The sequence below is a fragment of the Pipistrellus hanaki genome (assembly GCF_964339955.1).
Source record: "Pipistrellus hanaki genome assembly, chromosome: 4".
NCBI classification, from domain to species: domain Eukaryota; kingdom Metazoa; phylum Chordata; class Mammalia; order Chiroptera; family Vespertilionidae; genus Pipistrellus; species Pipistrellus hanaki.
In genome coordinates this window covers 48969814-48995030 of record NC_140506.1, presented here as the reverse complement: position 1 = coordinate 48995030, position 25217 = coordinate 48969814, and the positions used below count along the sequence as shown (strand labels likewise).

At 42.0% G+C, this 25217-nt stretch overlaps 1 protein-coding gene across 10 annotated transcripts in view; it reads right to left on the bottom strand.

The window, feature by feature from the left end:
* Positions 1-25217, bottom strand: part of CAST (calpastatin) — a 113472-nt gene that overhangs the window by 72443 nt on the left and 15812 nt on the right. For 5 of the 10 annotated variants that reach the window (XM_084881954.1, XM_084881956.1, XM_084881958.1 and 2 more), the window contains exons 2-3: positions 25080-25142; positions 7660-7731 (exon numbers count right to left, since the gene is read on the bottom strand). In XM_084881954.1, coding sequence (XP_084738080.1) covers positions 7660-7731; positions 25080-25142 — 135 coding nt within the window. Of the gene's footprint in view, positions 1-564; positions 687-7659; positions 7732-25079; positions 25143-25217 lie in introns of those variants that run through there. The other 5 variants (XM_084881959.1, XM_084881962.1, XM_084881961.1 and 2 more) reach the window with 3 other exon arrangements.

Genomic DNA, 25217 nt, shown 5'->3' with positions numbered 1-25217 from the left:
CAGGGATGGTATCCGATCCGGGTCTCAGGTTTTGATCAAGGAAACAGAAACATGTTGCAACACTGGCCAGCCACACCCAGCATGGATCAGGTACACGGAGAGGTTACAGGGAGTGGACTCATTCTCTAACACTGAGGTCACTCAGCGGAGGGGGCAGGGCCGCCGGGGAGAAGGCGAGGGACAAACCCCCCCCCAGAGATCAAAGTGCCAAACCAAACAGGCATAAGCTGCTGCCCTAATTCTTTCAGCATTAATCCTGGGTCACTCACATCTCTGGGTTTATGACCCTGCCGAGTCTGGTCCGCAGCCAGCAACAGTGCTACCAGTTTGTCCACAGGGGCCGACAAGTAACAACACACTTTAACTTAGAACCCATTTGGAAAGGGAAGTCTCTTTAGGGTCAAGAGACGGGAGGGAAGAGCGCATGTCCCAGCCTGGGGGAGCCGGTGGCTGGGTCTGAGGCTGGGAGCACGGCCTGCCCCGGGGAGGTGGCGGCCAGCGGGGCTGCCCGGGAGCAGATGCAGCCCGCAGCCCGGGAGGGAAGCGGCAGACATCGGTACTCACTCCGGTGCGGCTCCCGGGCCCAGAGAAGTCAGCTGGGGTGTCAGGGTGTTTGCATTCTTGGTGGGGCTCTCCCCGCGGTTGCAGTTAGAGCTCGGAGCCTGCAGAGAGCTAAGGGGCGGGCCTGGGAAAGGACGCAGGCTGCGCCCCGCCCTCCGCCAGCAGTGACTGGTCACGGGGTGGCTTCCCGGAGGCGGGGAGGCTGGCTCACTGAGGTTCGGCCTGTGATTCAGGCTGGTGACAGTCTGCCGCTCCCAGGCGGTCATCCTTGGATTCTACCCACATAAGGGAGCAGCGGTGGGTGTTCTTGGTGGGTGCTCTATGCAAATGCATGCCCCACCCCCATCTCTCTTTTTAACCTAGATAGCAAAGTAATCATGATCGCCACCACCATGGATTAGAAATCACATTTCTAATGGTATAATGGATTTTTTTAAGAGCAGTTTAACAGTCAGGATTTTGCTAAAAATTGTGGCTAAATTTTTCACAATAAAAAGAATGGATTTTAATCTGTTGAAAAGAAAAATGAGTGAATGAATAGTAGGTAGGGTGAAAGGAAATGCTTTTTCTGAGAGAAGAATGCGAATGAATAAATAAAGAATGAATGATGGGGTTAGAGAAAAGAGCTATGAAATTCTAAAAAAAAAAAAAAAAATACGGAAAGCCAACTTTTCCCAACCCCATACGCCAATGACAATGAAGACTGTGGGCCCTCAGCGTGGGGTGTGAGCGGAGGAGGTGGTGGTGGTCAGGGGTGGAGGAGCAGACACCTCAGACCCACCTAGTGACAGGTGGGCATCCAGCCAAGGCAGAGGTGACCTGGCATTCACAGCTGGAGAGCCATCTGCACAGTTCTGTACCCGCATCCACCCATCCAGAAGTCTGACGAGGTGTCCCTCACAGCCACCTATTTATTTTCATTTTTCACTTAACTTCTGCTAAATAAAGCTGAAGTAAGAGCCCTTCCAACTCTAATATTCTATAATTCCTTGAGCAGAAGACCCTATCCTTGTAATTTTTAAAATCAAAATATAGATTAAAAATTCCTGTTTTATTTAATGTATTTTCTTTCTCCTGTTCTCCTCCTCTTCCTCCTCCTCCTCCTCCTCCTCCTCCTCCTCCTCCTCCTCCTTCCTTTCTTTCTTTTAAACTAAACCTCAGCTCATCTAGGTTTTACTGATATTCATTTCTCTTGTGACAAACCAGCACAGGGTGACTTATTTGGGCCACACCTCAGTAGGGTTCAATGAACTCTGGGTTCCATAGTCCCCAGTGCGAGGCAGCATATCTCCAATAATAAAGGCTAGTATTTATGTGCTCCCGAAGAGTACAGATGAGCAATTACACTTTATGTAATAAATTTCCAAAAACTCATATCTTGCAAGACCGGAAGAAAGTGGCTCCTTTCCTAAGAGATGAAAAAGGACCTTAGTGCACCATGATGTTCTGTGGCTATCCAGTCGCTGAGGCTCATCCTTTCTCCCAGTGTGGTCCTCATAGCATCTGCATCTGAAACCCCTGAGAGTACCTATTGCCTATGTAAACTCCCGGGTAAATCAGAATTTCATGGCTGGGACTTGAGAATCTGTGTTTTAACCCAATTCTCCAATCAATGTTGAAGCAATCTAGGGTGCAGGCACTCCAAACCACCCACTTGCAGCACAATTCAGCATCCTTGCTCTTCAAAGTGTGGCTGCCAGACCAGAAACCTCAGCATCAACCAGAAGCTTGTTTGAAAAGCTGAAGCTTGGCTTCACCCTAGACTTTCTGAATCAGAATAATTTTAATAACCTCTCCCCCCGACTTAATATGCACATTAAAATATGAGAATTACTGCTCTGGATATTGTTTCTTAAACTCGTGTTATTTGTATATTATCTATAATACATATTTTTAATCTGTAGTTAGTATACTTTATTTACTTAATATTTTAAAAAATAGATTTACTGCCGAAACCGGTTTGGCTCAGTGGATAGAGTGTCGGCCTGTGGACTGGAGGGTCTGGGTTCGATTCCGGTCAGGGGCATGTACCTTGGTTGTGGGCACATCCCTGGTAAGGGGTGTGGAGGAGGCAGCTGATCGATGTTTCTCTCTCATCGACTTTTCTAGCTCTCTATCTCTCTCCCTTCCTCTCTGAAAAAAAAAAATCAATAAAATATATATTTTTAAAAATAGATTTACTTTTTAACTTTTCCTTCAGCCTTGTCTTAAGCAAAAGTAGTCATGGGATCATGAGTTTGAAGTTCTAGTTTACTTCTTTATAGCATATTAAAATATATGCACCATTATTAAAATAAAAACGCTTGCCTGTGAACACACAGAGCCATCTCACTAACTACAGGTAGCCTAAGTGGGCGAGACTGACACTGAAGGCCGGAATTCCTCACACAATCACTGAGAGTGTAGCCAGCCCCTCACTCAGATAATAGAGGAGACAAGCAAGTGCCTGGAGAGGAGAGCTGTGTGGGCACCGTTAACACAGCTATTTATGGCAGAACCGGGACCAAAATCACAGAGCATTTCTCTGACCGTGCTTACTAGATTCCCTCCCCCTCCCCCCAAGCTAGAGAAAAGCTGTTTGTACCTTCTGTTTAAAAGCCCTCATGTCACTAAACAGCCTATCATCAGTGATTCCCTTCAGCTCAATTAGGTAATTCCCTTGTTTTCCCTTCCACGGTGAGTGTCTGTTGGCAGCTGACCACACACATTTACAAACCCTCATACATACTATACTGACAATCTCCCACCTACTCAATCTTCACCTTCCCAAAGTAGAATCCAGAATACAACCCCAGATTCCCCTGCAGCAAGGTGGAGGCATGTGACTTGTGTTGGCCAATCAGAAGTGCCAGCGAAGAATGAGCCTGGAAGTAAGCAGTGTGAGGATGGCCCTGTCCACCAGGAAATCTATGATAAGGCTGGTCAGTCTTTAAGACTGGCAGCGGCAGAGTTTCTGGCATCTGGTCCTACATGTGACCTGAGTGGCAGCTGCAGCAGGAGAGGCTCCTGCGGTGTAGATGGGTGGTGCTTCTGGCTGTGAGACTTTAGGATCCTCCTGCAGGAGCTTTCTGATTTCTAGGGGCTACCTGCTATCTTTAAGAAATTCTTTTTTTGGCTTGGACTAGTCAGAGTGGGTTCCAATTGGAATTAATAACCTTAACCAATTCAGCTCCTTCACAGCTGTGGTCTTCTACAGAGATTCCTAATGCAGGGTCAACCTGGGTTTCCTCACCTGAACAGGGAGGTAGTTATGACACAAGTTGCCTGACAACTATTTCAGCCATAAAATTGTATGACATGATGAATCACAACTACCTTCAATGGGCTTTAATAAGAGCCTATATAATTTCATTAGTCTTCATTATTAATTTTACCAAAAAAAATGAATTTCAAGCCCTAAACATCTTACAATAATTATTTTGAGTTAGAAATTGCTAATGCCACTTAAACACTTTGGATTTTCCAAGACCCGCACTTCACGGCATAAGTGATATTATTCATGCATGTAATTACTCATTTTGTAAGAATTCTTGTTAGGTAGTTCTGAAATACATGGTGACTAGTCTACAATATATTGCTTACCCATAAACTTCAAAATTAAGTATTAAATATTAAAGACAGACTTGGTTTTCTTAATAATTGTAAATGTATCATTTATTTTAACTTTCAAGTAGAATGTGTCCAAAATTTAAAAAAACAAACAAAACAGGATTAATTCTCACCGCCAATTACATCTATTACTTTGTCATGCCTTTTTAAAATGTGTTGAGGAAATATTATTTTTGTCTCTGTGTAATAAAAGCTTCAAATGACCACAAGTGCTATTATTAACCCCAGCTAATTAGTCATAGGAATGATTTAAAAAAAAAAAAAAGTGATAATGATACTGAGTTAAAGCCCTTTCAATCTGGGTCAAAAGAAGAAAGAAGAAAGTATATTTTATAATATACTTATTTACTTTTCTTCCAACCTGTGTAAGCGTTAAGGAGGAAGGAAGGAGTGAAGAATTAAACCCAGGGAGAACTAATATTGGGGAAACTGGTGAAGCAAAGTGAGCCAGGAAACCTGATGAGACAGTTACCAGGACAGAGAAGGATGGAGTCGGGAAGGACAGTGCTTTAGAAGCCAAGGAAAGAATGTCAAGATTGCCATTAAATGAAAAAACATGTGGTGTAAAGATCTCCACCTCCCAGCTACGGCCCTCCCCCCGCTTCCTGAGGCAGAGCAGGCCTTGGGGGAGACATCCAGTTCTCCCTAACCATCCCACTGCAGAATGATTAAATAATTCTCGTGTGGAAATAAAAGATGGGGAAGGTACTGCTTCTTACGGCAAAGTTCAAGAAAAACTGAGTGTGGTTTTCCATAAGATACAGACCTTCCAAGAGTTTAGGCACTAACAATTCTGGAACCACTTACAAACGATTTGCTAAATCTCACTGGCTTGCCGTTGTGCCAATTAGGCTTCTCATTTTTAGAGGCATAACTTAAATAAAGTTAAATAAAGGTCTAATACTAGAAAAGACAACATGTCTAGAAAAAAAGTTTTTAGTTAATATGGTGTTCTACTCTGTGCCCAACCTCTTCCCATTTCTCAGCTGAGTTTTGGTTTTGGCACCTTTTAGAGGCTTGGAAAGCAGCTAGGGTCCTGGAAGGCAATAAAAATTAACTTCACCAAGCAGTAGCCTACGTGAGAAAATCCACAGACCTCCTTAGGAGAGCCACGAGTTTTAAAGGAAAAATGCTCATTTTAAAAATTGTTTAGACAGGTGGTGAAATAGGTTAAGGTTTTTGATAACCTTGAAGCATATTGGAAGAACACAAGTTGAAATGGGCTGAATGTAACTATTTTACATATTATTAACTACTAGCTAAAATTGCAGTTTCTTGTCTTGAAAGGTGACATTTCAGGGATTTTTATAAATTGCAAAGCTTTGAAGTGTTACATTACCAAAGAATACTCAATCAGATTTATGAGGCCCAGCACATCCAGGACCTGTGTGAATGGGAAACCTGGCTTCAGACTCTAACTCCATCTTACTGGCTCTGTGACCTTATCAATGTGTCTAAACCTCTCTGAGCCCTGGTCTCAGGTACAAACGAATAATAATTACAAGGTTATGGGGGTATTATGTAAGATAATTATATAGCACACTTACTTAGCAGAGTGCCTTGTGTGGTTAATGCTCAGTAAGACAATTTAAAATAATTCCTAAAGAAGTGGGAGGACTAGATTTCTACTCATTGTATGTGCAAAGTCCAATATTATTAGAGACTAGAGGCCCAGTGCATGAAAGTCATGCATGGGTAGAGTCCTTAGTCCTGGCTGGCAATCAGGGCTGATCTGTGAGGCGACTGGCAGGGCAATCCGAGGGTCCCCATCAGCACCCATCTTGGCTGGCCCGGGGCCTACTAGCTGGGGGGAGCTCCTGAGTGTCTGCCCCCCAGTGGTCAGTGCAGATCAGTTGTTCTACTGGTCATTCTGCCATTCGGTCAATTTACATATTAGACTTTTATTATATACTAGTGGCCCGGTGCATGAAATTTGTGTAGCCTGGCCTGCACCCTCTCCAATATGAGACCCTTTGGGAGATCCTGTGGGATTGGGCCTAAACCAGCAGTAGGACATCCCTCTTGCAATCTGGGACTGCTGGCTCCTAACCACTCACCTGCCTACCTCCTAATTGCCCCTAACCATTCTGTCTGCCGGCCTGATTGCCACCAACTGCTCCCCCTGCCACCTGCTCACTCCAACTGCCCTTCCTGCTGGCCTTCTCGCCCCCACCTGCTGCCTTACCAGCCTGCTTGCCCCCAACTGCCCCCCTGCCACTTGCTCACCCCAACTGCCCTTCCTGCTGGCCTGCTCTCCCCCAACTGCCCCCTCCCCCTGCCAGCCTGATTGCTCCTAACCACCTCTGCCTCGGCCCCTCCACCATGGCTCTGTCCAGAAGGATGTCAGGAAGGTCTCCTGATCTAATTAGCATATTACTCTTTTATTAGCATAGATTTATATGGAGGAAGACAGAATAAGCATGTAGATAACTAATATGATTTTGGTAATAAGTACTACAAAAATTGAGTTAGATTAATGTATGGGTGGATGGGGTTAATATTTTACATGGAGCAGGCAAAGAGGCAATCTCTGGGGAGATAATATTTGAAAGGAAACCTGAATGTTGAAAAAGGGGAGTCCTTGGGAAGATCTGTAGAAGAGCTTTCCGGGTATAGACAACAATAAATGTAGAAGTTCTTACCCATAAGAATTTAAAAATTAAGTGTTAAAGGAAGAGAGGGCCAGTGTAATGAACTAAGAAAGTAAAAGATTAATGGAGAGCAAGTGTCAGATTATGGAGTCTTGTAAAGATTTGGTTAAAAATTTGGATTTGGTCTAAGTATTATGGGAAGGATTTTAAGATTTTACAGCTTCAGTGCCAGCTGGTTTGGATTAGTGGATAGAGTGTAAGCCTAAGAACTAAAGGGTTCTGGGTTCAATTCCCATCAAGGGCACATGCCTGGGTTGTGGGCTCAATCCCCAGTAGGGGGCGTGCAGGAGGCAGCCAATCAATCGTTCTCTCTCATCATTGATGTTTCTATCTTTATCTTCCTCTCCTTTCCTCTTTGAAATCAATAAAAGTATTAAAAAAAAAAAAAAGATTTTACAGCTTCAGTTTTATTTTTTAAGTTTAATCCTTACCCAAAGATATTTATTGATTTTTTACTTGAGAAAGAGAGAGAGACAGACAGAGAGACAGAGAGAAAAAGAAAGAGAAACATAAATTGGACGACCGGACACTTAGCATATTAGGCTTTTACTATATAGGATATTTATTAAAATAATATTCATTGTATACATTAAACTATGCCAGTAAAAATTATAACATAAATGGTTTTACTAGGTTTTAAATCAAATAATTAAGAAATTGCACACACACACACACACACACACACACACACACACCCTGCCCCTCCAATGCACAAATGATACTCTGTTGAAAATCTTTCCGTGATACATGGACACTGTAAGCCCCACCCTCTAATGGTGGACCCTAGTGTAGGGTCCTCTCGTGATTTTATCAATAATATTATTAGGAAATGACTGACCTTGGAGGCCGGGACTCTTCCACCAGCATGGGTTCTGGAGGGCTGACTGCTCTCATGGCTTGTGGCTTTTTTCTTGAAAATAGAAAATATTTGTTTCAACGGGAGAAAACATCTTAACCATGTAAAGTGCAGATTTTCATACCAATACAAATATCCTCTCAAGTAAGAATCAGACTATCACATACTAAGCACCAAAAAAATTATGTCTTTTAATTTTTTATACTTTTGCCTGAAGACAACATCAATATTGAAGAGGAAGAGTAAGTGGAATAAATCCCAGCTGGTCAATAGTCAGTAGTTTTGGAGAAGAGGAAGAATCCTCACATAGGCCATTGCTGTTTCCCACCACAGTGCGCTTCCGGAAACTGAGGAGCAGTTGCCTCCTCCCTACAGTGCTATGGAGAGAATGCGGTACATACACCCTCTGTGTGGGGTGGCCTGGCAGGAAGCAGCAAAGATGAAATTCTAAAAATTTACCTTAGGGAAATAAGATGAAAAGAGCAAAAGCCTTTTTTCTTCAAGATACTCATCATGTAGTATAACATCAAAAATTTGAAGGTAACGTAAGAATGAATGTTTTATTATGTACTTTCCATGCGCTGGGTAATTATTCTATTAGAATAATGGAATTATAGGTAGTAATAGAATAATAATGCTCTAATAATAGAATACCTGAGAGTATTACTGTAAGTGCTCTAAGAATATAGTAACTTATTTCATTCTTACATTACTGGATAGAATGCTGGTACTATTGTTATCCCCATTTTATGGAAGAGGGGACGGAGGAATGGAATGGGCAGAAAACGTGGCCATGGTCACAGCTAGTAAAAAGGAGAATGTCTGCTTCAGACCATTTTCTTATCTCCTATCCTGCCTCCTGCAATCAGGGGATATGCTATGGACAGCAACAGGATGAAATATGCCATTATTAAAACTTACATTGAGAAGAACCTTTCATTAAATGAAAATATTCATATTTTATGTAAAGAAATTCAGATTATAAAATAGGTTATTTTCTAATGATATGGTTAAGAGTGATTTTTAAAAATACTCTCCATTGTGCTTTTTTGTATTATCTTATATAACTGTTAACTATTCACCTGATAAAAGAACAATGAATGGAGGGAGGAGGAGAAATGTGAAATACACAATTACTTTCTGAACAAGGCTTTGATAGCTTATATTTTTCATTAACATCTATATTTTAAAGAAGCAAACATATAAAGTTTTATCATATAAAATGGTGAGATTAGTCTCCATCCATAAAATCTGAACAATGGACTCTATACACGGAATACAGGAGAGATGGTGATGCACTAATTAGCTGACACATACACATGAAAAAGTTGAATGTCTATACAGCAAAAAATTAAAAAATATAGAATTGAGAAAATTTTGGTTTAATTGTTTAACATTTAGTAAGACTAGTTAGCAAAATTTGCTTTGCTTCATATTTTTGAAAATGCCTGCCATGGAAGCTCAAGTAGAAGCCTCTTTTTCCTTCACGGTAAACGCTGTCTTCGCAAGAAGCAAAGCCAAACCTGAGCTTCCTGTCCTCAAAGTATAATCGCTAGGTGCCCAGGGGATGACCCTTCTCAGAGCACTCCAGGGAGATCGGTCACCGAAACAAGCAAGGTGGACACGGTTTATAAAATGGGCATCGAAAGGGCCTCAGAGGCATTTGCAGGAGTGCCAGGTGCCCAGGCATCACCTGGAGGCTGAACAGTCTTTCCAAAGCACACGTGCACCACCATTAACCAAGGGAAGGAAAATCCTAGGTAAATTGGTCAAAATAAAGAGGCTGCTGAAAAGCTAACAATGCAGGTGTGATACGGGGCACGGTGAAAGAAGGGATGACCTAAATTTTATCCATAAAACAAGGCTCTTTTAAAAATATAAAATGCACTAACAAACAGCTCTGATAACCTCCGTGTATACTTGGATCCAGTGTAAGGAACAAAGCATAAGAAATAAAGACAAGAAAACAGCAATGGGGCTGTTCATCTTAACCTCATTACCCTTCCCACCTCCTCATTTTGCAGGGAGACTTTAGTCCAGAGAGGTCACGCCATTGTCCCGTGCGCCCCGGCTGCCCCTCACTCCAGCTATCAGCATTTGGTCTCAGCTACAACCGAGGAAGGTCACATTCCTGCGCTGTACTAACGAGAGCTCCCATTCCTCACGTCCAAGCCCACATTCCGCACCCTGGCTCATCTGTAAACGAATTCCACTGCCACACACAAGAATTCAAAGACTTGCCTTTGTCTGAGTTATAGAACTACTAAGTTAAAAGCAATAACTACTTAAACACATGCTGATTTTTATTTTACCTGTATATCAAATCAAAGTGTACTTTCAAAATATCGATTTACTAATAAGTTCCATGTCTTCTAACTCAAAAGATGACTCAAAAGTTGAGGGCCTCTCAGCTTCCTATGGGAATGGCCTGTCACTTGAAGCTTGCCTTTCCTCTGAGCCACCTGGACTACCTGGTCTACAAAGGACCCATTTAATTCAGCTGAAACAAGGGCAGAATTTGAATGAATGAATGAATGAATGAATAAAATATATTTAACTATAGATTGTTGGCTGATTAATAAGACTTGGTTCTCTTTCTCCGATTGTGTCTGACTTTACGCATTCATCCCTTCATTCATTTGCTCATCGGACAGACATTTATTGAACCCTGGCTATAAGCCTGGTCCTATTCTAGGCAGTAGGGACGTAATGATCATTTAAACAGAAAAAAAGTCCTATTCTTACAGTGCTTACATTACAGTCAGAGGGCTCTAAATAAGCCAATAAAAAAAACAAAATAATTTGGGTTGAGTGAATAAAGTCACGAAAACAGGGTAATGACACTAAAGCAGGATGACTGGTTGAGGGCTGCTTCCGACAGGATGGACAAAAGTGATGTTTGACTGAGACCTGACTGCAAACAAACCAATCATGCACATATGGGACGGAGGGAGGGGAGGCATTTTAGGTGAGCAGAGTAGCGTGTACACAGGCCCTGATGTGGGAATGAGCTTGGCAAGTCTGAGGAACAGAAGGAAGCTAGTGTGGGTGCAGCACGGTGCGCACATGCATGTGTATGAGATGAAACAGGATGCTGGATCAGGATATTTGGACTGAAGTAAGAGGTTTAGGATGGCCCCACCGTCAGGTGTGTTTGATCACCAGTTTCTCCCAGCACTGATCTTTTCTGGGTGCCATCTAGCCCCCGTGAGTCCTCCCTGGCCTCCAAGTGAAACGTTCTCAAAGTCCTCTGGCTTCCGGTCACCTCCTGCTTAGTTGACAGGTGTCTTCCTCACCCTCACTCCCCCAGCTCCTCACCATCATCATTGGTCCTCACACAGCCCACTCAGGCCTGGACACACCTCTCCTTAGGTGGGTGTGCATATCCACTAACTCGTACTAGGGCTGGATTTACCCTCCGATAAAACAGAACTAATTCATCTGCTCACAGAGGCTCAAAATAAGCTCATTTATCTATGACTCTGCGTTTGTCCTAACATACAAATGAACTCTGGTCTTTAAAGGATTACGATGTTAAATGAGGATGTCAATACTATGATAATTCAAATTTTGAATTAAATTCCTTTTCCATAAACCTACAGACGAAAGGCCATGGAGCAGCTTTTTCCTTGCCAACCAATCGTTCTCCTTCTGATCTGTGAGCTCTGCTTTAAGATTTATAGAAAGGAAATGATCAGGAGCAGCCTGCCCCTCACCCCTGCATGTCAAGTCGCAGGCCTGGCTGAGTCATGCCCTCCTAGCAGCTCACCAGGTCACAGGGCCTCAGTCCTCCCGATTGACAGGGACAGAGGGGGAACCCTCCACGCCCTTTTTGCCTCTACTGGACTCAAACTGCAGGACACCAAGTCTGGTCCAGTTACAGAGAGCATGAGTAATCTCTCCTGCTCAGGCACAGGCTCCTGAGCATGCACAGGCCCTGACTCCATCTATGCACTGTGAAACCACACCTGCTCCTTTAAGTGGCCTTCCCGTCCCCAAGGGTGGAGAGTCTGACAGCCAACAGACACACAAAGAGGCACCTCATGCTGGAGCAGGGAAGTTCAATAAAGAATGCCCAGATTAGATCAACTATCTGCAGTTGCAGAAAGGCATGAAAAGAATCATATAACTTTTTTTGTATTTGTTGTAGTACATAATAAACATTTTTATTGAATGAATCAGAACTCAAGTTTTAAAACCTGTTTTCAAAGTAGCAATGAAGCACCAAGAGACAGGTAGAGAATTGCTCAATGACTATCTCCTAAAAAATCTCAAGAAAGGCCCTTGGAGTGGAGCTTCATGTCAGTCTGAGGTTTGGTAGCTCTGTAAAAGATACCACATTCTCTAGAATACAGCTCTATCTTTTGATAGATGTGGCAACAATTCTGGCACTACCAAACATCAGCTATGACTTGGACAAGTTAATTTTCTCATCTGAAAAATGGAATGGCCCTACCCAAACTTCTGAGGGAGAGTGTGAGGATGAATGAGATGAGGTATGGCCTCAGGCCTGTTGCACAGGTTGGAAACCCCTCCTCTAAAGAGACCGGCCCAAAGTTCTTGATATCAATCAAACACCCTGATCTCCCCAGGGGAACACCTGTGGGCCGTTTTAACGGATGTGGAGGATGTGGAGTCCGAAGAATCTTCCAAGAGATTTTATTATTTACATCATAAAAAAAAAAAATTATTTTTTTCACTACATACCAAAAAAAGTGATTTTTCCTTAGGACTAACTATGATTCTAATAAGGGACACAGTTAAATTACTTGGAAACAATTTGATTCTTTTGAGGTTGGCTCTTAAGCTTTGTTGAGTGAGAGCAGCTTTGAGCTTAGGAGTAAATTTTTTTCAGTGCAGAGATGACACCCTTCTGAGGACTCTACTCAGTGATTCTGACTAGTGGGAACATGTCCTGTCCTGGCCCTGTGTGAGCTCTGGGGATTACATGAAGTATAAATATGATGCACCTAGCCCACAGACAGACAGACGTGCAATCAATCATTCAGGACACCCCAGCTATGGGGAGCCCGGGACCACTCACAGCATTCACGCTCAAAGGCCTGCCCACTGAGGGGGCTGCCAGAGCTGGCAGCGGGTCCCAGCTGTCCTGCATTTGATGTCAAAGGTGACTGCCCCTCTGGCCTTGCTGGGATGGGGCCCCCAGGTGCCAACACTGTCACATGGGTCTGGGAGTGGGGGAGGAGGAGGGGTGACTCAGAGTCATTATAACCTACAGGCATGGACATGACCTCAGTGTGTTTCCTGAGAGTTGCAAGGGCCCATTGGAGGTACTACAAAAGGTGTCAGGGCAGGATACTGCTGAGGCGAGTTCCAAGGTTTTTATTACACAGTTAGGCCTCGGCAGAATACCTGGAAAGCACTAAACTCATTAGGATAGGGACAGAAAAGTAAGTCAGCGATAAGGCTTATGGCTGAGAAAAACTCAATAACCCAACTCCGGAACTATTTTCAAACTCTTTTAAGAGTACGGGTTTAGTTCTCTTTTGTGTTCATGGCGTCATTAGGTAAGGATATTTAGATTCAAAAGTGAGAAGTGTCCCTACCTCAAACTAAAACCCCCCCAGACAATGACCTGAAATAGTGGTTTTCAGACAGTGGACAGCAGGCGCCCAGGACAGTGGCCCTGAGAGGGAGAGGAGAAGGGAGGGGAGTTCCCAGGCTCCCGGAACAGCCTGGAGGAGGGGCCTGGCAGAAGCTACTGGTCTCCCCGGTGTGAGGGGGAGGAGCTGGCAGTTCCCCAGGCTAAGGCCCCAAGGGCTCCAGGGAAAGCTCCAGAGAGGAGAGCTGCAGAGAGAGCGCCAGATACGGAGGAAAGCCGCAGTCTGGGGCAGAGGCATAAGCACTGGGCTCTCGCACCGGCCAGGCAGGGCGTGTTCCCAGCAGTGAGTCACTCACTGGGTGGGACGTGCAGATGAAAGTAGTCCCCCTCCACAAGCTGCGCAGGTCCAGCCAAACAAAACTACAGAGCAAACCCCATAGGATCAAACTGCTTTCAGACAACCTCACTGTGTCCTGGAACAAAGCTCAAGTAAACTTAAGGCAACAACAAACACGCACCCAACAAGACAAAATGTACTTCTGTTTGGCATCTAATAAAAAAACTACAAGGCATGCATAGAAGCAGGAAAATACAACGTATTTCCCATATGCAGGGAAATACAATGTTCAAAAGTATAGTTCCCTGATTGCAGTTCCCTAATCACATGTGTGATTACTGCCCCCACGAATCACACATGTGATAAATTGGCTTAGAACTTATATACACATTTTGTACCAATGCCAATTTCCTAGCTGTGGTACTGTGCTATATCTACATTAGATTCAGCCCATGGGTACATGGGGTCTCTCCATGCTATCTTTGCAAAGTCATGGAAATCTATAATTATTTCAAAATAAGCTTTTCAAAAGTATATTTAAGAGAGACATAGAAGATACTTAAAACCTTACACAACACATAGAAGATACTTAAAAACACACACACCCAAATCAAACTTTTAAGGATTAGATAAATACCAGGTCTCAGATGAAAACTACATTGGGAGAAAGAAACCAGTGAGAGCCTGGCCGAGGTGGCTCAGTGGCTGATGGTCTTCCCAAGACCAAGAAGGTCACAGTTTGATTCCCAGTCAGGGCACATGCCCAGGTCTGCTCGATCCCCAGTAGGGGGCATGGAGAAGGCAACCAAACAATGATTCTCTCTTATCATTGATGTTTCTATATCTCTGCGTCTTCTCCCTTCCTCTCTGAAGTCAATTAAAAAAAAAAAAAGTACATATATATTTAAAAAACAAAAAACAAAAACAAAACAACAAAAAACAAACAATGAGATAGTGAAAAAGAAAAAATCAGTGAACTTGGAGGTGAGGCAGTAAAAATTACCCAGAATGAAAGAGAGAGTAAAGGACCGGACATAGGCAACTGAGCATCAGTGAGCATGGGGCAACTTCCAGCAGCTAATACATGTGCAACCCCAGCCTCCAGAGAGGAGAGAGAGGAGGAAACAAAACCAAGTACTTGAGGGAAAAGTGGCTAAAACATCTGATGAAAAGTATAAGCCACTCAAGCTCAGCAAATCCCAAGTAAGAGAGAAGAAAGGGGCAAGTTGGGTTTTAGATGGACACCCTCAAAGACTTCCTGTGAGGAGGAAATAGCCATCTGTGGGGAGAGAGCTCCTCCTCCTGTCCCAGCTAAGCCTCGGAGCCTTTCCCTGCCATGCAGCTGGTCAGAGGATTAGATAAGCCTGCAATCCACTGAGTGTCTTCTCCACCCAAAGTCCAGGGAAAAGGGGCTAGACCACTTTTCAAAGTCCTAGCGAATATTCCATAGGGGGCTCTCAAGGGAGAGCAGGCCAGGGGGTTCTGTAGCTGACAATGGTCTATGAGTAACAGAATGTTACATGTGGCAAAAGTTTTGAGCACACAAATACACAAACACTTCTGCATTAAATGAGCATGGAAAGCCTCAAAGGTTCAAGTTGGCAGCCGGCATGCTCAAATAATTGCATAAGTTATTTTTGAAACCCTGTTTGTTTAACTGTCTTCAGAAACTGCCACCTATCACTTGATTATTCCTAAAGGCAAAACAAATATTTATCCTCCGAATGGCAATCACATTGTTTTAAACTATCAAAAGTTAATCAGATTCATATCTGGTAAATATGGGAAGACTATTAAACTGGACAATATTGATTTTAGTGAAAAAAATATTGAGGGGAAGAGAAAACTTTTTGTGTGTTCTGAATGTAAAAGTAGCATTAGTTTCAAAATCAATTGAACAACAGAGAACACCTTAACTACATAAATTTTCAGGTTACTACTGAATTTTATTTCATTGACTTAATGTCACTTTTCTTTCCTCTTTCACATTTGATGCTTCTTAAAACCAGTATAAGAAAACTGTGGTCAGAAATTAATTGATTTTAGCATTTTCTAATCAGTTGTGTTTTTTTAATCAGTGGCATCTTAAGCTTGATGAAATGTAGCATTTTCAGGACAAGAACTCTCATTAAAATATATGTTTTGACGTATCTGTTAACAAATCAGTTCCACTACTTAATAGTCACCCCCTGAAATGACAAGTATTGTATTTCCACATGAAAACACATGCTTTATTGGAAAAATAGTCTCTAGAACTAGATTGTTTTTCAAAAGGGTAAGCAGATTTCCCCACACTAGCAATTATAAATCTGTGACTCTTATTTAGAAATGCTCCTTCATATCCTGGTTGTAATTCTCTGCAAAGAAGTACAAATTGCTTTCATTACCAAACGAAGTCTAAACGTGTGCTACCACAAAGGCAATGCAGCAAGTAGGATATGATGGCCTTGGGAAACACTGGTAAGTCAGTCGCAATGAGTAAGTTATCCATTAACTCAGAGGATTACACAGAAGCGAATTAAGTGAGATATACCATATATAACAGCCTTAATGACACACACTACTAGACCACACTTCTGTGAGGTGGGGTTTCTTCCTGATGACTCAGCGCCCAGTCATCAGCTCAAGTCTCTAATTTCGAGATGGCTGCATTGACTTGGAGGCAGGGGAATGCCATCCTTCTCCCGCCTCTGCCTCTGCTGAGACTCGGCTTCCCTCCAAGCCACATTTTCCACCTAAAAAAGAGGGAATATCTGTCCCTACACTTCCTTTCACTGGGGATTGGAATGACTATTTTACTTGATGATCTTTTGAGTGAAAACAGGGAACAGCACAAGGAAGAAAAAAGGGAAAAGTTAGAGAAGGAAGTTGCAAAAATGGGCAACGGTAGTAAAAAATAAAAAAATAAATGGCATTGCCTTAGGTAAAATTCTTAAAATAGGTCATTTTATAGCTAGTGTCATTACTAGTTAAAAGCACAGACTCTGTGAGAAGTTAATTCTGAGCTCCACTACTAAATAACTGTAACCTCAGACAGGTTACTTAAGCTGTGCCTCCATTTCCTCTTCAGAAGACTGTAGTTGTAAGGGTGTGTGTGGGTGTGTGTGTGTGTAATGCCTATATATGTGTTAGCTGTTCTTAATCTCTAGTTCTCAACAAATGATTCCAGTTCTCAACTGCCTTTATCAAATCTATAGAAAATAGTGTTTATGTAATTCTCCTCCCCTTTTGTAAACTAGTTCTCACTAAAATGTTAATAATTAATATAGTAATATCCCTCCTAGGGATACTAACAGTTTAAAAAGAAGACCCAGGGGAAGGTAATGCTTCAACTCAAAGGTTAAGGAAGCTGGTAATGGTGGAATTTCAGGCATGAACAATAAGCCACCTGGGAAAGCATGATTACATGGTGCCTCCTACATATCCCTACTTGATAAAATTGCCCCTTTAGCGTGGGAATGTACCTTTAAGCCTCTTTAAATTGTGGTCATGTTTAGGGGATTTTTTTGGTATTCACGTATATGTGTACTTTTCAGAGGAAAATATAACAGCTTTCACCAGATGCCAAAGGGACCATGCACTAAAAATATTTAAGAGTCTTTGCCCTCTAAGCTGCTTAAATTCTTATTCTTTATCCATGTGTAAGAGATGCACTTGTATTCAAACGTGCACTCTCTCCCCCGCCTCACCCCGCCCCCATCTCCTCTCTCCAGAGCGCGCAAACACACACACACACACACACACACACACACACAGCAGCAGCAGCAGCAGCAGCAGCAGCAGCAGCAGCAGCAACAGCAGCAGCAGCAGCAGCAGCAGCCTTGCTCTGGAATTAAGTCTTATGGGTTCCCAAGGAAAAGGGCTCACATATAAAACACTTTTCTCTTTCAAGGCCTAAGCAGACAAAGGCAGAGATGTAGTTCTGGTCATTGTTAAAACACTCTCTTCCATTATTATTTTATTATCTCTATTCTGTGCATTGTTCTTTCTCTTCTGATTAAAAAACATACATCCTATATAATAACAGGATAATATGCAAATTGACTGAATGGCAGAATGACCGGTCGCTATAATGCTCACTGACAAGGGGACAGACACTCAATGCAGGAGCTGCCCCCTGGTGGTCAGTGCGCTCCCACAGGGGGAGCACCATTCAGCCAGAAGCAGGGCTCACAGGCTGGCAAGCACAGTGGCAGTGCAGGAACCTCTCCCACCTCTATGGCAGCACTAAGGATGTTCGCCTGCTGGCTTAGCGGGGAGCCGACCTAAGTTGTCAGTTGGACATCCCCCGAAGGCTCCTGGACTGCGAGAGAGTGCAGGCCGCGCTGAGGGACCCACCCCACTCTGAGTGCACTAATGTGTGTGTGTAATGCCTAATGTTGTTTTAAAATAAAGAGAAAAATAGAAGAAAATGCAAATCACTCAAAATCTTGCCATACAAGACAAATACTTTCAGTTTTCTATTTTTATGCAAATATAAAAATAAGTAATATGTGTTTTAAATGTTATATAAATGGAGTTGTCTCTCTTTTTTTAACCTAACAAACATTTTCCTCTCTCATTAAAGTTTTCAAAGCATGGTGTTAAAGATGCCTCAGTCACTACATCTGTGCCATAACTTCACTAATTCATTACTGCTGTACAACTGTTTCTCCCCTAGTTTGCAACAATGATAAAGTAAATCTAGGGTAAATATATTTGTGCATAGCCATCAAGAACAAATTCCTACAATGAGAACTTCTGGGTCAAAAAGGTTTAAATATTGTTTTGTGCTTTAATCTCAGTCACTTATTTCACATTTCTAAATGTAATTTATATTTTTATTAAAGGAAAAATCAAAGTAAATTAACAAGGAATCTAATGAATTAAATAAACTGATGAATAAAATAGAACCAGAGGCATGATGAATCTCAGAGGAAATGGGGGTGGGATGGGAAGAGAGTAACCAAAGATCTTATATGCATATATGCATTAGCTATGGACACAGAGAACAGGGTGGTGAAGGCCTGGGATGGGGCAGGAACTGGGTGGAGGGGGGCAATGGGGGAGAAAAGGGGGACATCTGTAATACTATCAGCAATAAAGTTTTTTTAAAATATATTTCATTGATTTTTTACAGAGAGGAAGAGAGAGGGATAGAGAGTTAGAAACATCCATGAAAGGGAATCATAGATCAGCTGCCTCTTGCACACCCCCCACTGGGGATGTGCCCACAACCAAGGCACATGCCCTTGACCGGAATCAAACCCGGGACCTTTCAGTCCGCAGGCCAACGCTCTATTCACTGAGCCAAACCGGTTTCGCAGCAATGAAGGTTTTTTTTGTTTGTTTGTTTTTGTTTTTTTTAAGTTTAATCATATTCTAACATTTCAAACTTATAATTTGTAAATTTTCAAATATTTGAAGAAATTTTACACAAGAAGTCAAAAGCAAGCCTATTTCTTTAAAACACACACCCTAACATTTGCTAATTCAGAAAGACAAAATCAACAGCAGTGTGTTCCCACCGCTGAGGCTAGAAATGTTTTATTCCATCTGTTTGTTAACACTGCACAACAGCAAGGAATTTCCTCCCTTTGACACTGGGTGTCCCCTGAACTATACCTTTAGCATTAGGGCAGCTAGATAGCACAGTATCATATCTAAGTAGTATTTCAGCAACCTCTCCTCTGTGTAGCTGGTGGTAAGAACCTTCATTATCTTTTAAACGTGTTATTTTTAAAGTTCATTAAGGATTCAGCTTCTTGTTCAGCTTCCACTATTCAGTGAAAGAGATGTAGAGTTTCAGATTTTACTGAGTGTAACTCAGTGTTTAAAGAAAGGAAGCAGAAAAAAAATGAGTAACAAAATTATATTCAGAGAAGCAATTTTTTATCCAGGTGCTGAGTGAAACCAAAACTGAAATGGGAATAGGATATCATTTTAGCTCTCAATTTCCTATAAAGAGGAGTATTTTTCTTCAACACTGTATTTGCAGACTCAGCATGATCTATTTCTGGGCTATACTAACGTCCCAAAACTCTGCTCCTTAAGCTCAACTTAGACGACCTGGGAATCAGAGCCATGATCTGCAAAAGGGAAAGCCCAGGGGTGCCGGTCTCAATGTGAGTAAGCAACGACGAAGTCTAGAGCCCTAGGAATGGAGATGAACATAAGTTCAGAAGTCAGTCGTGAGTCCTTTCCAAATAATGTCCCTATTTGCTACTGTTCGATTATTGAATCCATCTACCTATAAACAACTGGGAAATAATTCAAGAAATCTGTAACTTGTTGTGCATCTTGGCACACTCATCTGTCTTTGTATAAACACCGATTTCAACTTTTTTTTTTTCTTTTCTTTATCTGATGTTCAGCACATAAATCCATGCTGACGCTGAGAGAGAGGCATCCAGGCAGAATCCCCACCTACTCCCTCACCAGCATAGCAGAAACACCTCCACAGGGACCTACAAGATCTCCAACTAGAAATATTATTAGCTTAAAACCTTCTCATAAAACTATTTACTGAATGATTAGGTAAAAGGTCTCTATTTTAAACATAGGTTTTGGCATATGTTCCTAGTTGTTGCCCTCGGTTGGTTTTAAAACAGAAGACTAAGCTATAATAAACTACAAAACTTTCTTCCTTTATTCATGGGTAGGGCTCTGCAATGCGTAATCAAGAAAGGAATTTGAGTCCTGTCCCATCCCATGGTTAGAAATCAACACAGGGCTCGCCTTTATCGCCATGGGAGTTCTCTTTCTAGCCCTAAAAATTAATAATAATAATAAAGAAATGATAATAATAACAGCAACAAGAACAGCAGCTAGCACTGTATGTTCACAATGGGTGAACCACCTGTGTCATGAGTGGTGAAACAGAGCAAGCCTGGGCGTCTCTGAGCACCCTTTCCTTTTCCCGGAACACTCAGGCTCCTCGTTTTTTGTTGTTGTTGTTTTTTGTTTGTTTTGTTTTTAAATATATTTTATTGATTTTTACAGAGAGGAAGGGAGAGGGATAGAGAGTTAGAAACATGGATGAGAGAGAAACATCAATCAACTACCTCCTGCACACCCCCAGTAGGGGATGTGCCCGCAACCAAGGAACATGCCCTTGACCGGAATCAAACCTGGGACCCTTCAGTCCAAAGGCCTAAGCTCTATCCACTGAGCCAAACTGGCTAGGGCGTGGGCTCCTAGTTTTGAAATGCAACTACCTAGAAAGCTTAGGCATGAGGCAGTCCACCTTTATTCCCCATCGGTGCCTCTTTCTATGCGAGCGTCTCTTCTTTCTGAACTAAGCCAAGGTTTCAAAATCTGAGGACCAACTAAGTAGCATCCGGAGTGGGCTCTGGGGTGGGGCAAGACGTGGGAGGGCGGGGCTGTGGGCGGGGTGTGGAGGTGGTACCTGCGGCCTGGGAGAGCAGTGGTCCTAAGTGAAGTGGTCTCCTTGGTGACACGGGTAAGAAGAGCCCCTTTAGCAGTAAATGGGCTAAGGAGTGACGTTTTTCTATGCATGTCATTTTGTACATATGACAGACTTCTGTGCTGAACGAAAGCCTGTTAATAGCGGGGATTTTGCCGGTAGTGTACATATCCACCTGCCAAAGAGATGTCCATCTGAGGAGACTGAACCGGCCTGAACATGGCCAGAGTGGGGCTGTGGAGGACAGGCTCATATGTATGGACAAACCAGATGTACAGAGTTCTACTTCAAAATGGTCACACAGAAATAAAGAAATCTCAAAGACTGCAGAGGAAGAGAGAGAGCATCATTTTCCTGAAGACCAAAAAAGAGAATAGATCTCACAAAATAATATGCTACAAGAAGAAAGTTTTAGAAAAAGGTTTGCATCCTTAATAGGAAACAAGATGATCTTACCTCTACGAAACCTGAGAGTTGCAGTCAGAACTGATTGAGATAGAGAGGTAACAGAGTGAGACAGAAAGGTACTAAGTAGACGGAAGAGGGGGCTGCAAGTAAACACCCTCTCCCCCACAAAAAAAGATGATAGAAATAAAAATATGGGATAAACTTCAGAAACTCTCCCAGAACGCAAAGGTAAAGGTCCAAGAGAGAAAACTGTAAGGCAGTTTTGCAATGCAAACACTTGAGATTGGATTAGAGTTAATGCCTATGAGAATGTATTTATCTGTTTATACAATCATTATGAATTTGTTAGGTCCTTCTCAGAGATAGAGGAATTATAAAACCGTTGTTTTCTCCTGGTTGTAACTTCCCAAAGTCCTCCTCTGTACCCTTTTTTTCTTGCGCCTCCAAATGAAATGCAGCAGAATAATAAAGGCAGAAGAAAGACCATCAAGAAGTACCCTGAGCATAGAACGCAAATTTTCAAACTGACTCTATTTCCAAGGCCTAGGTCTGTCCTTGGAAGGCCAACCAACATGTTTACATATACTGAGGACAATGTGATGTTTAACCTTTGGAATGCATGCTAGTTTGAAAATGGATTACCAAAACCCAAAATATGCTTCCTAATCTCACCTCTTGTTCAGCAGAGCAGTAGTGAGAAAAATATTTGGGAGAAAGAATCAGTTTCGGGAAATCCTTCTCTGGCAATCTTGAGAAGCATCCACAGTGGGAGGCAGGGTAGACAACAACTCCAGATTGGACTCGGTTTCATACTTGTGAATACAAAGGCTCCGATACTGACTAAGGCAGGATGACTTCCTTCAACTGTCTCCAGGGCCACAGCATCTCCTCAGTGACTTATTTTCCCATAACATACAGAAGGAGAGGCTCCCTGCCCACCAAATCATCCCCCCACAGGTCTGTCCGCCCCGGTAAGTGGACCGGGGCAGAATCTGGTGAGGTAATAAACAATCCTCCACCTGAGACTATATGCATCTCTACAGTGTGTCCCCCCCCCCCCCCGCCCCCTTCCCTCGCTTCTATTGACCAGGACAGAGCAGAACAGACCCACAGTGCACGCTCTGACACAGTGCAGGAGCTGCAAATCTGAGTTTCTCATGTGTTATGAAACAATGTTGGAATTATGTGAATTGGCTGATGAAGAGAAGAAACATTTCTTCCTCCTTTTTCTTGGGGTAGAGGTTCATTTAGCTTGCCTCCTCTGACAGAAATATCGAATTCTCCCCTGGCTGCATCTGTAACAGGGCTCCTTATCACTTTTGCCAAGCCCTTTATAAAAATGGAAATAAGGCACTTAATAGTCCAGATATTATAAAAAATAAATCCCAACACTATGTTATCAGTCATGCACACCCAACAATGCATGGATATTCCAGGTGTAATACATAAGCTTCCACATAATGATAACATAATTGGGGAGAAATAGCCTATAAGAACTAGACTACTAACCACTTGACTATATTCAAAATGATTTTCTTTTTTGTACAAATAGTTTAATCTTGAGTAATATTACTAGAGAATAACATAAAAAATATTATATCTTTATTTGGAGAATAAAGCAAAACTACAGTTTTCAAACAGAAAATTATTTGATAGTCCTGGCCAGTGCGGCTCAGTTGGTTGGAGCACTGTCCCATTGCACCAGAAGGTTGCCAGTTTGATTCCCGATCAGGGCCTATACCTAGGTTATGGGTTTGATCCCTGGTCGGGGTACACACGGGAGGCAACCAGTTGATATTTCTCTCTCACATGCAAGTTCCACTCTCTCTTTCTTTCTCTTTTCCTTCCTCTCACTCTTTCTCCCTTTCTAAAATCATTTTTTTTTAAAGAACATTATTTGATAGAAAACTTATCTAGGAATATATTTCAATAGTAAGATTAATAAGGGAACTGAATATTATATAGATTTTCATGCTTGTGAAGAGGAAAAATGTGGTTTTCATATGAACTTTTAGTTTTTAATAATTTAACCAAGAAGCAGGTAAAAGGCTTAATAAAATTTTACTTTTTCTCTTTCAAAAAATATTTGCCTTCCCTGGTTACAAAAATGTACTGCAAATTTTCTTAATAAGAAATAATCTAAATTACATTCTCATGGGTAGTAGAAAGCAAAGGAGTAAACCTTAGTGCATATAATTCCCGGCTGGTTCTAGCTGTTATGACCTCCTGACATAGGGAATATACTGAGTATTTCAAAAGTGCAGAAAATAAACAGAAAGAGGAGCGAACTTTCTATAAACATGTTGATAAAATAGAGAAAAATAAAACGATCACTTCATGCTTTTCTAACTTTGCACATCCTTTTCAGGAGCTGTTTAGCAAGTTGGAATGAAACAATTTCTATTGAATGAAGATGACTCTACCTATTGAGATTTAAAAGGTAAAAAGCCGGAAAAGGGAGGCCAGCTCAATGCCCCTTTGAAGGACAGCACTTTCACAGGACCTTCCCCAGGAGAAGCGGGCCAGTGCTCCGGTGCACACAATGGTGCATCGCTCCCTGAAAGGAGAGACTCACGGCTCTCAGAAAACCCGCTTCAAAGTGAGGAGGTTTGGTTCTACTAGCATTTCCACAGAATCACTCCAAATAGAAATAGTTCTTTCTCCCCTCCTTTTGTTTAGGAACTTGAATGACTGGTTAATCCAGGCCATCACTGTCCTCCTTTCACAGTGCACTCCTATTTTGAAAAGATTTCCTCATGTGGAATTTAAAGAACAATATAAACAAACAAAATGGAAACAGACTCAGATACAGAAAACAGACTGATGGTTGCAGAGGGGAAAGGAGTTGGGGCTGCATGAAAAAGTGGAAGGACGGAGAAGCACAGATTGGCAGTTACAAAACAGTCACTGGGATGTGTGAAGCACAGCATAGGGAATATAGTCAATAATATTGTATTGATTATGTATGGTGCCAGGTGGGCACTTGAAATATCTGGGGGATCACTTTGTAAAATATATATTATTATCTAACCACTATGCTATACACCTGAAACTGAAGCAAAATAATATTGAATATAAACTATAACTGAAAAATAAAACAAAATAAAAAAATTTCTGTTTCCACTGCAGCATTTGGATTCCCCTTCTCAATATGCCATGTTCACAACAGAACATTTAAGATTCACCAATTCCTATGGGAAAAATACCCTAAATAATTTAGTTCTTTTTCTAAAGGTTCATTTTCCAGGAGCATTTTACTTTATTGTTAATTCTCACATGAGGATATTTTTCCCCCCACTGCTTTTCAGAAAGAGTGAAGAGAGAGAGGGAGGGAGAGAAAGAGAGAGAGAGAGAGAAACATCGATGTGAGGGAGTCACATCCACTGGTAGCCTCCCGTCTGCACCACAATCAAGAGCAAGGAGCGAACCCATAACTCAGGTATGTGCCCTTGACTGGGAATCAAATCCGTGACCTTTCGGTGTGTGGGCCAACACTCAATGAGCAACACAAGCCAGGGCAAGCATTTTATTTTTTAATGCTTTCCATTTATATTCTTGAATTAAATTTAGTTAAAGCTAAATTTGCCAATATACCAGTAGGAATTCTTTGCTACCCCATTATTTGTTTCAAGGAAGAATTCACAATTTAAAAGCAAGAGAAAATGAAAACCCAGTGTTGTGGAAATTACCTCATCTGCTCCTTTCTTTTCTCCTGACCTGGAAGGCGATCCACTGTCTTTTCCATAGACATGCTGTAAAGAAAAAGAAAAGAAAAAAGATAATGTTTAATAGAGGGAGGTGATACAATATAATAGTGACTTTCATCC